At 53.2% G+C, this 14,091-nt stretch overlaps 4 protein-coding genes across 4 annotated transcripts; 1 reads left to right on the plus strand and 3 right to left on the minus strand.

Moving 5' to 3' along the window:
• Positions 1-204: 204 nt before the first annotated feature.
• N7458_012310 (uncharacterized protein) lies at positions 205-1,805 on the minus strand (the record flags this gene model as incomplete). Its single annotated transcript, XM_056915692.1, has 3 exons — positions 205-963; positions 1,064-1,471; positions 1,551-1,805. The coding sequence occupies 3 exons, from the start codon at positions 1,803-1,805 to the stop codon at positions 205-207; spliced, it is 1,422 nt and encodes a 473-aa protein (XP_056760446.1).
• Positions 1,806-2,492: 687 nt separating this feature from the next.
• N7458_012311 (glycerophosphocholine phosphodiesterase) lies at positions 2,493-6,297 on the minus strand (the record flags this gene model as incomplete). Its single annotated transcript, XM_056915693.1, has 4 exons — positions 2,493-2,708; positions 2,768-3,168; positions 3,230-6,055; positions 6,162-6,297. The coding sequence occupies 4 exons, from the start codon at positions 6,295-6,297 to the stop codon at positions 2,493-2,495; spliced, it is 3,579 nt and encodes a 1,192-aa protein (XP_056760447.1).
• Positions 6,298-8,256: 1,959 nt separating this feature from the next.
• N7458_012312 (UNC45-central domain-containing protein) lies at positions 8,257-10,852 on the minus strand (the record flags this gene model as incomplete). Its single annotated transcript, XM_056915694.1, has 2 exons — positions 8,257-10,692; positions 10,772-10,852. The coding sequence occupies 2 exons, from the start codon at positions 10,850-10,852 to the stop codon at positions 8,257-8,259; spliced, it is 2,517 nt and encodes an 838-aa protein (XP_056760448.1).
• Positions 10,853-12,442: 1,590 nt separating this feature from the next.
• N7458_012313 (TFIIH/NER complex subunit TFB4) lies at positions 12,443-13,656 on the plus strand (the record flags this gene model as incomplete). Its single annotated transcript, XM_056915695.1, has 2 exons — positions 12,443-12,488; positions 12,548-13,656. 2 exons carry the CDS (start codon positions 12,443-12,445, stop codon positions 13,654-13,656), a joined length of 1,155 nt encoding a protein of 384 aa, XP_056760449.1.
• Positions 13,657-14,091: the final 435 nt, after the last annotated feature.

Below are 14,091 nucleotides of genomic sequence, written 5' to 3' on the forward strand. Positions count from 1 at the left end.
TGATCTCTGTACAAGCCTTTGTGTCTCATACCTCTGCTAGTTAAAAGAATGATGGCCTCAAAAGTGGAATATTGCTAGAAAACACGGATATTCATTCAAATAATCAACACAGGATTGAGTAGAGTAATTCAGAGTCGTCCGCGCCAGAATAATCACAACGCGTATTCACAAACCAGTACTCAAGCGGTCTCCATGCGACATGCGCTACACATTCTCTCGTGGCTTTACATGCCCCAGCAAATCCTCAACATACCCTGCATGATCAGAGGTAGAGTTCTCCTCCACATGCTGTCTAGTATGCTTAACAAGCAAGCGAAGCGCCACCACATCAGCCTTATCGCACTGCGGTCTCTTTTTGTACTTCCTCACTGGCGGGTCCAAAATCCACGGAGCTCTTTCCAGCGCCTGTTTCATCTCCAGATATCGATCCGGAAAGAGGCCAAACAAGAACTTAGGTTTCTGCTCGAAACGAGGTCCCTTCACTCGCTCAGACTTAAAGACAGGCCCTTCTTCTCCGGGAGCACGAATGCGACTACTTCCAAACTGGAAGTCATTCAAGTGCGGCAAACCAGCGCGAATCTTGTGGAACCACTCCTGCCATCGAATCTGGCAGAGTTGCATTTTCAACCCGTCCTTCTTTTCTACCTTTTGTGCCCGGGATCGGGAGTCAAAGGAATTGCCAATGTCCATCTGTAAACAGTGGAGAATGGCACAGTCGTCGAACTTAAGTGAGCGGAGGGTATTCTTGTGTTCCAGGATCCATTTTAATTCCAGGTCGCTCGTGAAGGTGCAGCCGCGCAGCTCCAGACTTTCCAAGTGTGGAATCATGTCGCCTCGACTGTAGCCAAATCGACTCCACTCCACGATGTAGAACCCCCAGCAGGTAATGGATAGATGGCGGAGGGTAGCCTGGGCCGGCTCAATCCAGCAATTCGGCGGTTCGAATATTTTCCACTGGGGCACCTGTAGAAGACATGTTGTCAGTCTGCATCAGAAGTCCACTCTTAGAAAATCAAGAGATCCAATCAAGAAGCCACTGTAGGGATACGTCTGAATGACTTACATCAGTCGGTGGCCACACACCAGGTCCCACATACGCAAGCTTCAACGACTTCAACTTCAAGTCCTCCAAAACCTTTTGTGTATTCTCATACGGTTCCGGGTCCAACCCATGACTGGTCGAAGGCAACATGGCCTGAGCAGGCAGACAATGAAGAGAAAGCTCCTCGAGCCGATTCCGACGCCCGTAAAGAGCCTGAAAAAGATCAACCATCATATGATGAATCATCAGCCCTTTGAAATCCGAGGTGGTCTCGTATGGACCCAGTCTTTTCGGCGGAGGCCGAAAGTGTACCGCGATATGAACGAGATTAGGGAATTCGCGGATTCTCTGTCCAAACATCTTTTTCAATTCCCATCTGTACTCGAGGGTTTCGTCGGTTTTTAGGATTTTGCCAAAGGAGTCTCGGGTCTGGATAATGCGAGGCGGGTTAATGGATATATATCGTTGAAGGGGACTTGATATAATAGAAAGAGCGCGGAATACTTACGATGAAGTAGTCGCTCTCTGGCACACAGATCACGATGCCTTTGGTAGACTGTCTGGTTTCTTTGCGTGACAGTCTCTTCTCGATGTCATCTTGCGATTGTGGGTCGAGAGATAGGTAAGCGACGTTCTCGAGTTGCTTTGAAGCAGCCTGGTTCCAAGCACGATTGACCAGGCGGAAAGAGAAGAGAGCGCTAGGGTCGAATACGTTTTCGATAATTTGGAAGCAGAGCTCCATGGGAAGCCACGTGCCAGCCATTTTGGTGCGAGGATGAATGGGATGTTCACGTGAGAATGACGAAAAGGAAAAGGAAATGAGTAATGGCTGGGTGAATGTGAAGAGGGAGGACGAGACGAGAGAGGAACAGAAGTAGGACTTCGTTTAGACAGAGTGAGGAGATGGAAGCTTCCATCTAAGCAAAGCGCCGCCTATCCACTCTCGCATAAATCCTTCTTCACACATATCTACTGATAAACAATGTCCAATAAAGCCTTTTCATTCCGAAGTCAACTGGCCGCTACAAGGAATCGCACATATAGGAAGGACCTTCTCGCTATATTGCTGCACAGTATATGCGCCATGCCGCGTGCATAGTCCTACTTTGACGCAACCTTGCAAACGACCACCTTGAACTTGACCCGGAGGCTACCAACCAAGAATATGAAACGGCAGCTATATTACACCAACGAATTGACCTTGATGGAACGTGCTTTCTGCATAGCAGAGTATCAGGCACAAAACACAAATGATATTTGCTGTTGAAGCAGGCTACAAGCGTAATGCAGGTATAAACAAGGAATGCATTAATGTATGTAGCACCGACAAAACAAGTCAGTTAAAGAATCATGAGTGGGAGAATAAACAAAGCGCAAGCCTCCCACATCCCAATCCAAAGACAACACAATAGCCACCGCCAAAAACACAAAAATGATGCATGCACCAGGTCTAAATGTTGGCACCGGGGTCCGGGTTCGGAACGGTGTTGTTAGGCTTCACCTGCTCCAGGACCGGTACTCGGATGGCGGCTTTATCCGCGACAGGCGCCGGGATCGGTGAGGGGCCGGGTGTGCGCTCCCCCTTGTTCTGACGCTGGATCAGGCCGTTGGTAATACCAAGAACGGAGTCGACAATAACAGCGTCAATGCCTTCGGCGACTTGGTACTGTGAGGGGTTAGCCGAATCCTTGAAACGTGCGTGGTGTGAAAGGAATAAAAACTTACGTCCACATTTGCGCCGTCATTATTGAGTGTACCGTAGGATACACAGACGAGACCAGATTCCTTGACGATACGCACAAGACGGGGGCAGAGGACCAGTGGCTCTGCCTGGGTGACAATACCGAGCAGATGCCACCGCGAGGCAAATCGGATAGCCTCCTGCAGACTGCTGGCACGGATATCACCGACAGGGGACGCACCGGCGTCAGTAAGGAAAAGAACGGGGATGGAAGGCTGCTTGAAGGACAGAAGGAGGCAGATGTCCGGGTTGAAACTGGAGAAGAGCACGTCACGGCCACGGCCCAGGTCGTAGACCTTGGTGAGGACGGTGTCGACGAACGAGTTCAATTCAACGGCGTATGTGTCCATCTCCTCCTCCTCGCTCTCGTGGAGCATGGGGTACTCTGGCGACCTTGGTTAGATCGTCGAAATGTAACTGCTCTTTGGGTTGCTGCGATTACTCACTCAGTTCAATGTTGAAGCCTACAGAGTTCGGGACCTTCTTAAACAGCTCCTCCAAAGTAGCAAAGGGCGCTTGGATGTGCTCGCCGCGGGTGTTGCCCTTGAATCCTTTCTTCTTGTAATCACGCGTGTGCTTGATCCTCTCGGTCAATTCGGCAGGGTCGTAGTCGGAGTAGCCGACGGACATGGACCGTTGACGAGGGCTGAGAGTAGTTGCACCATGAACGTCCACACTTTGGGGCAGCACATTTCTGTGTCGGCCTTTACCCAGCTCCAGGAACTGGTCAAGCGTGAGAGTATGCACGGGGGCGTCGATGCCCGTCTCGCTGACCAGGAAGTCGTGGTAAATGACCGGGACATGGTCCTTGGTAAGCTGGACGTCAAATTCGACGTAGGCAGCACCCAAGTTTGCCGCAGCGATGAACGACTGGACAGTGTTTTCACCGAGCTGGAGAGACCTACGGCTAGCCATGTTCTTGCCCAGACCACGGTGACCGATGACCATGGTAGAGCTCATGGATCGCCAGTAGGTCTGGTTGCCGGTAATCGACATGTTTGGGTGCTTGAAAGGGGTAATAATGAGAAAGTTAAACGTCACTGACCCAATCACTTCCAAGGTATTGGCAGCAACAATGGGAATGGTGGAATCGCCCTTGAGGTTGATGCGTTGGGAGCCCACTTCTTGCTTGATGCGGGACAGAAGGGCGACACCTCGACCAACAATCCGATCCTTAGATCCCGAGTAGGTCGGCACTAGGTCAAAGAGAAGACGGACCTTGCTCACATCGGTCGTGTGGAAGACAATCGGCTCAGTCGAAATATTGTCTTGCACGGGCAAGTCAATGACTTCGGGCTCGCCATATGCACCGCTGGCGGTGACCACCATAGACAAAGCCGTGTCCAGCTGCGTCGCGTGCGCATTCTCCATGGGAATACGATCCAGGTTGACCGTCTCCAAGGGCTTTCTCATATCCATGGTGCCCAGACTTACCAAGACCATGGTCTCATCGGTGAGATACCGATGTCCAAAAGTCTTGATAGGCTCTGCGCTACGTACATAATTCCCAGAGGGTCCGGGAGTATTCGACCGCCGATCCGTCAAGGATGACTGGCCCGGCGGCGACGAGGCCGGTGGGGAAGTCCGGTCGACGGGAACAGGAATTGGTTCAGGCTCAGTTGAGGGAGGTCCGGGGCTGACCTCAGCAAGACACCGAGCGATAGCTAAATGGCCTCGCAGGGCAGCATGTTCCTTTGCTGTCCAGCCAGAGGAATCAAAGCGCTCCAGATCGGCTCCAGCTTCCACAAGCAGCTTAGTCACGCTCAGGGAGCCGTCGACGCAGGCAATAAACAGCGGAGTCCACGCATAAGTGTTTTCCGCGAGTTCTGTATTGGCTTTTTGATCCTCAGTGCCCTCCAGGAGAATCCGAGCACATTCATCATGGCCAAAGCGGGCTGCAACGTGCAATGCAGTCTCACCCTGCTCGTCCTGGTAGTTGATGTCGACACCAGCATCCACCAGCAGCTGAACGATATCCACAAAGTTGGCTTTTGTAGCAAGGGCGAGCACGGCGGAGGACTTGGAAACCTGCTTGCGGACCCGGTCGCCAGGGCTGTGAGTTTCCTTCCAGTTTTCAGCATCCAGGAGACAACGGGTAGTCTTTGGGTGGCCGCCAACGACACTCAAATGCAGCGGCGCCCAGCCGTCATTGTCTTGCCACAGAGCACCGTCAATTCCCTCGCTCACATCAAACATATCCCAAGCCTTGAGATGCTCAAGTATCAATTCGCAGACATCCTTGAATCCATACTGGGCAGCATAGTGCAGCGGGGTGCGTCCAGAGAGATCCTTGGCCATCAACGCTTCACGCTGGTTAGGCCGCAGTCCATCCAGCAGGTGCTGTAGGAGGGACACCGCTGGATCCTCACGGCCGAGCTGCTGAGGCAGATTTGCCTCCTTGATCACAGACCGCGGAGGTTGTAGAGTCGGGGGTGCCGCCGGAGTGATGTAGCGGCTGGTTTCTAGAGGGAAATCTAGCACCAGAGAAGCCGCGGCCTCAGAGTCGTCGGTCGATTGCACTCGACCCATTGAGATGACCAGGCGGTGCAAACAGTTGCGCCGGTTGATATCATCGTCCTCCTCAAGAGTGTCGACCCGCGGCAAAAGCGCAGACAAACACAACCGAGCACGGTGGACGATGGCTCGCTGGATCAGAGTCTTGAGCACCTTGGGAAAAAGTCCTTCACCTGCCTCATCGGCGGCAGCCTTCAATGTCTCGAGAAGTTCAAGCAAAACGTGGATATCATCCTTGCGCAAAGCATCGTCCACTGCGGTCACGACACTCGTGGGCAGGTTCAAGTACGGCCGAGCAGGACCGCGCTTGAGCGACAAAGAAGAGTGGGTTGAACTGGCATCGTCTGCCAGCTTCTCCTCCGCCTTGGACTGTTCCGTAATCACCGCCATCCACGAATTGATACGATCCTGGGCCTTGACCGCCCGCGCATTCGAGGCAAATGGAGCCGGGTCCACCTTGGTCTCCAGATAACGCTTCTGGGCCTGAGCCCCGATTTTTTTGTCCAATTTCTTGGTGATTTTAACAAATCCACGGCGATTGACCTCTCCATACCATTGTAAGCGTCGCAGGTGATAGCGCAAGTCCAGGAGAGCCTCGCGGAGGTCATGCCGGTCCTCGGGTTCCAACGGATGGCGACCCTCCATCGAATAGCCATATCGATCCTCCAGCAGCTTCAAGCGACGCGCATACTCGGCATATTTCTTGTTGTAGAAGTAATCAACGTCCTCGACATTTCGGTCCAGGGAATAGAAGAAACCTAATCATGTGGAACATCCCAAAACAAGGGGATCCTAGTTAGTGACGTGCTCGAGGGAGTAACAATCACCAGGGACGTTTCACAACAACAATGGTATCGCGCTCACCAGCCAGATCCGCCTCTTGGCCCGCCTTGACTTGCTCAGCCGCAGACTTGATCAGTTTCTTCAGCGCCTTGTACTTGATGTACGAGGCGCTCCATTCGGGCACCGTGAATTGGGGCAAATTGCGGCCAAACTTCATCTTGGCGACGCCAGACACTGTCTGTCCAGGCCAATTGCTCCGTCCAACGATGCAAAATCTGTTTTGTGTGTCGTATTTCGTAATCTCAAATCCGCCGGAGATTATTTTGCCACCGAGGCACAGAAAGTCCCCACACCGACGTCGATGCGATGTATTCTTTTGAGGACTTGTCCAACCTGAGAATCGCAGGGAGGGAATCAGGTGAGTGGACGCACACAGGCGAAGAAGGATAATGGCGCCATGAGGAAGGGAGGGAAGCAGGAAAAGGTGAGTGGAGAGAAAGAGGGTGAAAGGGAATAAAAAGAGGTGTGGAGATAGTGAGCTCAAAGAGCGACTGTACAGTACCTGGTTTGAGTGGGGACGGACGGGCTAGTCAGTGGAGCGGTGAAGAACGAAGCAAAGGACCGATCGAAGTGGGAGAAATGTCTGGATGCCAGAGGGAGCAAGGCTGAGGGGCACGAGGCCGTTGAAGAGGCAATTCAAGCGTTGAGCTAACGAGTGGACCCGATGGCAGAGGGCGATCAGTGAAGAAGCAGTAACTCCGTCGTACAGCAGTCAGTCAAGGGCGAGAAGCACGAGGTCGAACGGGCGCGAGGTGTGCGTGCTGCAGCGGCGTTGATTTGTCGATCCGCGGGGGCCAGCTCCATGGTTCCGGGCCGCTTTTTATATCCGTCAGGTTTGCACGCCTTGCAGCAGAAGACACTCATAAGAATCATGGATTCTGATCGGAACTCCTAGAGCATGAGTCACGCCCACTCAGGATCAATCTTTGGGTAGTAAAAGATGCCATTTCCCTTTTTTTCTTCTGGATAGACTTCCGGATCCTCTGTACCCCTTCGATCCCCCCCATCCCTCGCGAGATCTGCAGTGGCTTCCCGATGGGCCCCGTGACCAGCCCGATCGCCGGCCCATCCTGTAGACGGAGAACGACTCCGTGGAAAGTCCCTACATAGCCAAGCACATAGTTCCTTCGAAAGGAGTCGGCAAATCAGACCCGCCGCTCCGAACGGGGATCCCTGGATATCTTCTCATAAAATGAAGTCAAATGCATTCGACGGAGGGTATCAATCATCTCATGTGACCCGCCAAAGGAGTCGGGGTGGTGCGCCACGCCCTCTGATTTGGGCTATACTTGACATTCCTAGTCTGACTCTGACCCCCCGGAGCTCGCAGCTGCAACGGGACCGTAGGGACCAATAGCACACTCCTCTTGGCGGGCTCTGGCGCATACTCTCCCATCGGTTGGGAAGCATGATAAGAGCAAAAAGGGAGGGGGAGAATGGCGCAGGAAAAGAAAAGATGGGGATGAGGAGGGGGAAAAAGAGCCGACTTGAGGGGGAGGCAGAAACTCATTCCTGCCCAAAGGACCATCGTGGTATACTTCAGCCCAAGTCCTCCATCCTCGTACAGACGGTTTCCTTGCATACGCACCCCGCCGCAGATGATGATGCTAACGCAATAGGAAGATCGTGCCCGTCACCAGGTCTACGACAGGGAAGACAATCTACCTCGGGTCTTGAAAACATAGTTCATGGTTTATGATTCATAACACCAGAATGGATCTGGCGGTTCAAGTTCTCTATGGCGGCCGTGATGGATAAAGACAAGTGCGTGCCGTCCGGGGACACAACCAACGCCCCCTTGTCCAGGACAATCCTGGCGGAAAGACAGAGCAGAAATGAGAAAACAGAGTAAAGAAGAAAACGAAGAAGAAAGTAAGAAAGAAAAAACCGATCGCTAAACTCGGTAATGGTGCTCGTGATCCAAACGGTGGGTATCGAGACCCCAAAAAGCAAAAATACCGCGAAAAAAAAGGCAATGAACCAATGAACTCCAGTGGGCATTCTTTCCCGAATATTCCGAATCCCCCGTGTATGCGAATAGTCAATGCAATGCTGGCCCTGTCAACGCTCTGCCAGAGAGCCCCGGTGGACAAAAGATACAGTCGCGGAATGGTTATCACGACTGCGGTTGCACAAGCGGCTTCAATGCTTCCACGCCAGTCTGTAGCACCGCCGGGTTGGACGTTTTCTTGAGGCACGTGGTCAAGACCTCGATGCCCCCGGCAGCTTGTACGGCGGCTTTGGCGCGAGCTCCGATGTCACCAGATGCCGTGGTGAGGTTGTGCACGCAAACAACCCCCCGGTGAACCAGAGCGTCGTCCTCTTCCTGGCACAGGCCCAGCAGTAACTCCACCCCGCGCGGTCGCTCCAACACTGCCGCCACAGCCGCATCGTACTCGGTCAGCATGGCAATAGCGCCGCCCGCTGCCTGCCGGGTGGCCAAGTCGTCTGCATCGGTAAGCGCGAGCATGATGTGAAGACGCTGCGAAGCGCGCTTGGTAGCGTCGGCAAATTTGATGATTCCCGATTCACAGGTCATCAAGTTACAGACCAGTTCACAGGCAGCCCGCTGCACACGAGAGTTACTGGACAGGAGGAGTTCTTCGATGACCGACCAGCCTTCCCGGACAATCAGTTCGGCTGGGGAATCATCACGTGGATAGGACGCAAGATTGGTCAGGGCAAGCAAGCTTTCAAAAACGGGCAAGAGGTCGCGGGGCTGGTCCACAGAAATCGTGGCACCCTCGGGGGAGGCTAGGAGAGAAAGCAAAGGGCGTACGGGAGAAGTCGCCTGCGGGAACCCAGTCGACGGGAAGACATGTGAAGGATCGACGGAGATGAGAACTCGAGCCAGCGCATGAGATGCATTTTGGGTCGTCTCTGAGTGGCCGACAGCTTGGCCCTGTTTGGGGATCGATAGCGCCAACAGCAGTTTGATGGCACCTTGCTGGGCCAGAGTTCCCCGTGACTTCGACCGCCGTGCCAGGGCCAGCAGTATCTTAGCGGTGAGGTCATTGGTCGAAGGCAGGGCAACTCGGCCACATTCAACCAGGAGTGCCATGGCATCCGCGTCAATAACAATACCACAGCGCTCCAAGACTGCGTCATCCTCATCTCGGGGGTCGGTAGAAGCTCGGGCCTTGCCAGTAGAAGCGTCCGCATAGTTCTTCAGCTGCGACATCTTCTTTTGTTCGTCGGAAAGATTAGGAAGGAATTTAGTGAGGTTCAGAAGGATCATCAAGCCACCGTAGAGCACGGAGGAGTCGGTCGTGTGTTGTTTCAAAATGCTGATCAGATCGCGCATAAACGTAGGGTCCTTGGCTAGCTGCTCCTTGACAGCAGGCTGCACCGACGAATAAGCCAAGCCCTCAATCGCATGAGAGATGTTTTCAACCTTGGGTTCAGACATTAGTCCCTTGAATCGTTGCACCAAGTCGGTGACTCCCGTGTACTCCTCTTGGGCCTCACCGTTCTTGGCAGAGGACTGGGTGGTTTCGGACGCACGAATCTTCGCCAAAACCACCGCTGCCAGCTCTGAGCCTTCATCGCTGCCGTTGGTCAAGGTGTGTGAAAGCCATTCAGAGAAGTTTTTGGCAACCGCTTCCCGGCAGGGACGATCGATGCATGCTGCGTTCAGCAGCTCCAATATAGAGACTTCCACCTTCTTCCGCGTCGCGTCTCGGGTCGCCAGCGGAGTCAATGCATTCATGAAGTCGTCGGATAAGAAGATGGAAGCCGCTGCAGTGGGAACCACTGGGAAAACAGCGGCCACCGCAGAGAACGCAATGATCAGATCGTTCAAGCGACCCTTGCCAATCATCGCGGTAATCAATGCCGAGAATTGCTTCTCGCCAGTTTCCTTCGCCACCTCTAGGTATTTCGCCGTTGCCAAAGTAGCTTGGCTACGCAGTTCGAGCGGAAGTCGGTTGTCGAGCGACGTCAAAATGACTTCGAATCCTTCGTCATCGACCAAATGCTGTAGGCGGCCCGCATCCACCGCGAGCAATCGAGTGATTCCTTTCAAAGCCCGACCATCGAGATCATGGCCAGATTCCATCAATTTAGCCAAGAATAGCTGGAAGAGCTCACTCTCACAGTGTGACCGCGTGTCCTCGGACGGCCACACATTGGGGTCCAAAACCACCGTGTCCAGACACACTGCTGCACCATCACCACGGTCGTAGATCTCGTCGAAGAAAGTCGTCACGGATACCTGGAGCTGGTTGGAAAAGTGTTGGCGCACACTCACGTTCTGGCGCACGAGCCCCGAGATAATCTCATCCTGAAACTCTGAAAGGGCCTGCGCCCGCTGGTCCAACAAGAGATTCAGCGACTCAAGCGCGACATTCTCTGGTGGCTTCAAGCCATCTGTGCGGAGATATGCGGCGGCTTCCTTTCCGGCAGTCTCGTCCTTACGGGCTGTGTAACGCCAGCAGAGGTCGAGGAGCGGGTGGCCACTTTCCTCTTCGTGCTGGATTTTCAGAAAAGCGGCTTTCACGTCGGGGTTGTCATTCGCAATCGAGAGCGCCTCTTTCAGATTGCGAGCTGCAGCCTAGTATAGATTTATACCCATTAGAGTCTTGCTTGGTTTCATCAAATGGCGTGGTGTTGGTAGCAGTGTTATTACTTACCTCGCGGTGGCCAGCGTCAAACAGCTCGACAGCCTCCCGTGCCAGGTGAACAGCGCGCTCTTCGCCCGTTGCCTGAACCATTGCAGGGATGCTGGAGAGCAGCACGCTGCAGCAAGAAGGAGATTCCGAATGTCGGTAGGTTGTTATCAAGTAATCGCGTCGAGGGAGAGGGAAAACCCCAAGCAGGCAGCGGGAGCCTTTTTTTTTCTTTTTGGAGCGGAGGGGGCACGGCGGGTAGGCGGAGGGAAGGAGATAAGTGGGCGACCGCGGATTTATCAGATCCACGGCGCAACACGAACGGAATAGAAAGGTGAGAGCGTAAGAGCCACGTCAAATGGATGAGGAGAAAGGAGAAAAAAGCAATACGAAGTAGTCGTGGAGGCTCTCGGCGATCATTGAATTATTTGCCCTTGGCCTGCTTGGCTGTTGAGGTGCAGACAAGTATACCTCTGGCTGTTGACGGACTATACGGTATTCCCATTACCACTGGATACCGGCGTGGTGTCCCCCACTACTCCCGGCGGGGCATAGAAAGCATATAAAGTATGGCAGTCCACTATGTCCATGCTTGTCCCGCCGTATCTCTGGTATTGGTGACCGTGTAACGCCATTTCGGCCACGAATGCTCATTATCAATCGTGCTGATAAGACCAACCACATCGCCGAATCCGATCACGTTGCTGATAACCCGGATTTTGACGCTGGCAGAGATACTCGGTTTTGAACTTCTGGCACGGTCGGTGATGCAGATATCCTTGTCTGTTGCGGTATGAGCTCTTTGTTCCGTTGCAAAATTACCGGACTATCAATAGCTCAAGGGGCGTGCCAAAAGGGGGGGGCTTTCGAGATTCTACATCCCAACAGGATGGACTAAACGCAGTACAATCTCCAGGAGTCGGCCAAGGCCGAGTATGTGGAACGCATATCTCTGTTTACTTTGCTTGTGATTCGAGGAAGCTTGTAGCAGAGCACCCTCCTTGAATCCAGCTGGTCTCCTGCATACTGAGTATACGCTGTCATAAGCTACAGTGGGTTCCCGAGATCAACGCCGCCCACTCCGGAAGATCCTGAAGCTCCGAAAAGGTTAAAAAAAAAAAAAAGGAGAGCTTACGGGCCATGTGTAATATGTCAGCGGCGCTAACTAACTAACTATTTAACTAAGTTAGTTACCACGAGCGCCATGAGTTATCAGACCTGGAGAAAGATAGTCAGTTGTCAACTCGCTCGAACCCATGGCACTCGCCGAAATATATACTTCGTGTCGGGCACTATGACCACCTGCTTGAGAAGAAAGAGGTTGCCGTGGAATCTTACCGTAGATAGAACCAGGAAAAGCTTCGTGGTAGAATTGAATCAGCTAGGTTAACACTACCTATTCCACTGCAGCTTCAATAGCTCATCATTAATTCCAGTTCAAGAACAAAGCAACAGAGAAAGCCCAGACCCCGGGGTGTCTGGCCAGCGATCGGCGTTATCATCTCGTGACCGGCCTTATCGCGGAGCTAGTTCTTTGTCGGTTGCTTCATCTACATTCCGCTATTCGAGATCCCTAGTCGAGAGTTCATCAAGCAACGGTTACAATCATTCTTTACTGGCTTGCTCTCTCACTGCCTCCCCCAAGGCGTTGGCTACATCATCATGATCTTCCGCCCTCATTGATCTCCTACCACCATGAATTCCGTCGATGCCTCCGAGCATTATGAGCTCGGCGCGACAGGTCGGTGTCTTTCTCGTTACTAGCCTTTCATCTGAATTCAAGACTGACCGAGCACTCAGATCTCGCACCCTCTCTTCTCACTGTCATCCTCGATACGAACCCGCACGCCTGGGCAGCACTTGAAGACTCCCTCCCACTTTCAAAGGCCGTCGCGAACCTGCTCGTTTTCATCAACGCCCATCTCGCCTGTAATTACGCAAATGAAGTCGCCGTGGTCGCTTCCCATACTACAACAGCAATTTGGCTGTACCCCGTTCATAATGATACCACCTCGCAACAACCCGCAGATACAGACGGGGACGTCTCCATGAACGGGACGGGCGGAGCTGCTCCACAAACCAACAAATACCGTCCATTCCGCATGGTGGAGGAGCAAGTCACGAGGAAACTGAAAGAACTCATGGATTCGACAAGCAGCGATGACCTCCGCGGGAACACTTCAACCATGCTCGCCGGTGCTCTGACACTAGCACTGAGCAATATCAACCGGCGCACCATCGCCTGGGCCGAGGAACACGGCGGTGCAGATCTGGAAGACGCGGCCGGAGATGGCGGCGGTGGAGGCGCAGGGGCCACAGCAGCAGGAACCGGACCCGGCCGGTACTCCGCCTCAAACGACGACGAGCGCCTCCAGAGTCGGATTCTGATCGTCTCGGTTAGCGGGTCCAGCGACTCGGCGCACCAGTATATCCCCGTGATGAACAGTATATTCGCCTGCCAACGCTTACACATCCCCATCGACGTGTGCAAGCTCAGCGGCGATGCGGTCTTCCTGCAGCAGGCCTGCGACGCTACCAAGGGCGTGTATATGGCCCTCTCCGAGCCGCGCGGGCTGCTGCAGTATCTGATGATGGCGTTTTTGCCAGATCAGCGCTCGCGCAGACACTTGGTTCTTCCGACACGGGTGGATGTGGATTTCCGCGCGGCCTGCTTCTGTCACCGGCGTGTGGTGGATATTGGTTACGTCTGCTCCATCTGTCTCAGTATTTTCTGCGAGCCGCCTCCAGGGAACGAGTGTTTGACGTGCGGCACTCCCCTGGACGTGGGTGACTTTGGCTCCAAGCCGGCTCTTATCCCGAGAAAGAAGAAAAAGAAGAAGAGAGCGAACGGGACTTCGACGGTTGGGACACCAATGTCAACAGGGACGCCAACTCCTGGTCCTGGATGATGGAATTGGATCTACCTAGAATCTAAAGAAGAAAATAATTTATGTAGCTGTCGTTCTCGCTGGACTCGAGAAGTCAGTTATACGCTGCAATAAGATCAAAAAAGAAAGAATTTGAGTGGAGATGATTTTGAATTTTCTAGGCTATCTAGGAAATCAAGGCAAATTTGTCTTAACGCCCAAGGCCTATAAACTTGATACACAAACACGCTGGCCACCAGCCGGGTATTCACTGCTCGAGAAAGGGGAACAAAAGAACGACCAGAACATGTGCAGGGCAAAAAAGGGACGATGCCACCGAGAAAAAAAGGGTCAACCCTGGTCGCTATGCAGGGAGAGAACGCCAGAAATGCTGAGAGGCCAAGACATAAAGAAAACTCCGGGGGCATGAGAGCGGGCAATGGTCAAGGGTAGGGCAGTTTTCAAGCACAGAATGCA

Source organism: Penicillium daleae, assembly GCF_028827525.1.
Source record: "Penicillium daleae strain IBT 16125 chromosome Unknown utg000009l_segment0_segment0, whole genome shotgun sequence".
Classification (NCBI taxonomy): Eukaryota; Fungi; Ascomycota; class Eurotiomycetes; order Eurotiales; family Aspergillaceae; genus Penicillium; species Penicillium daleae.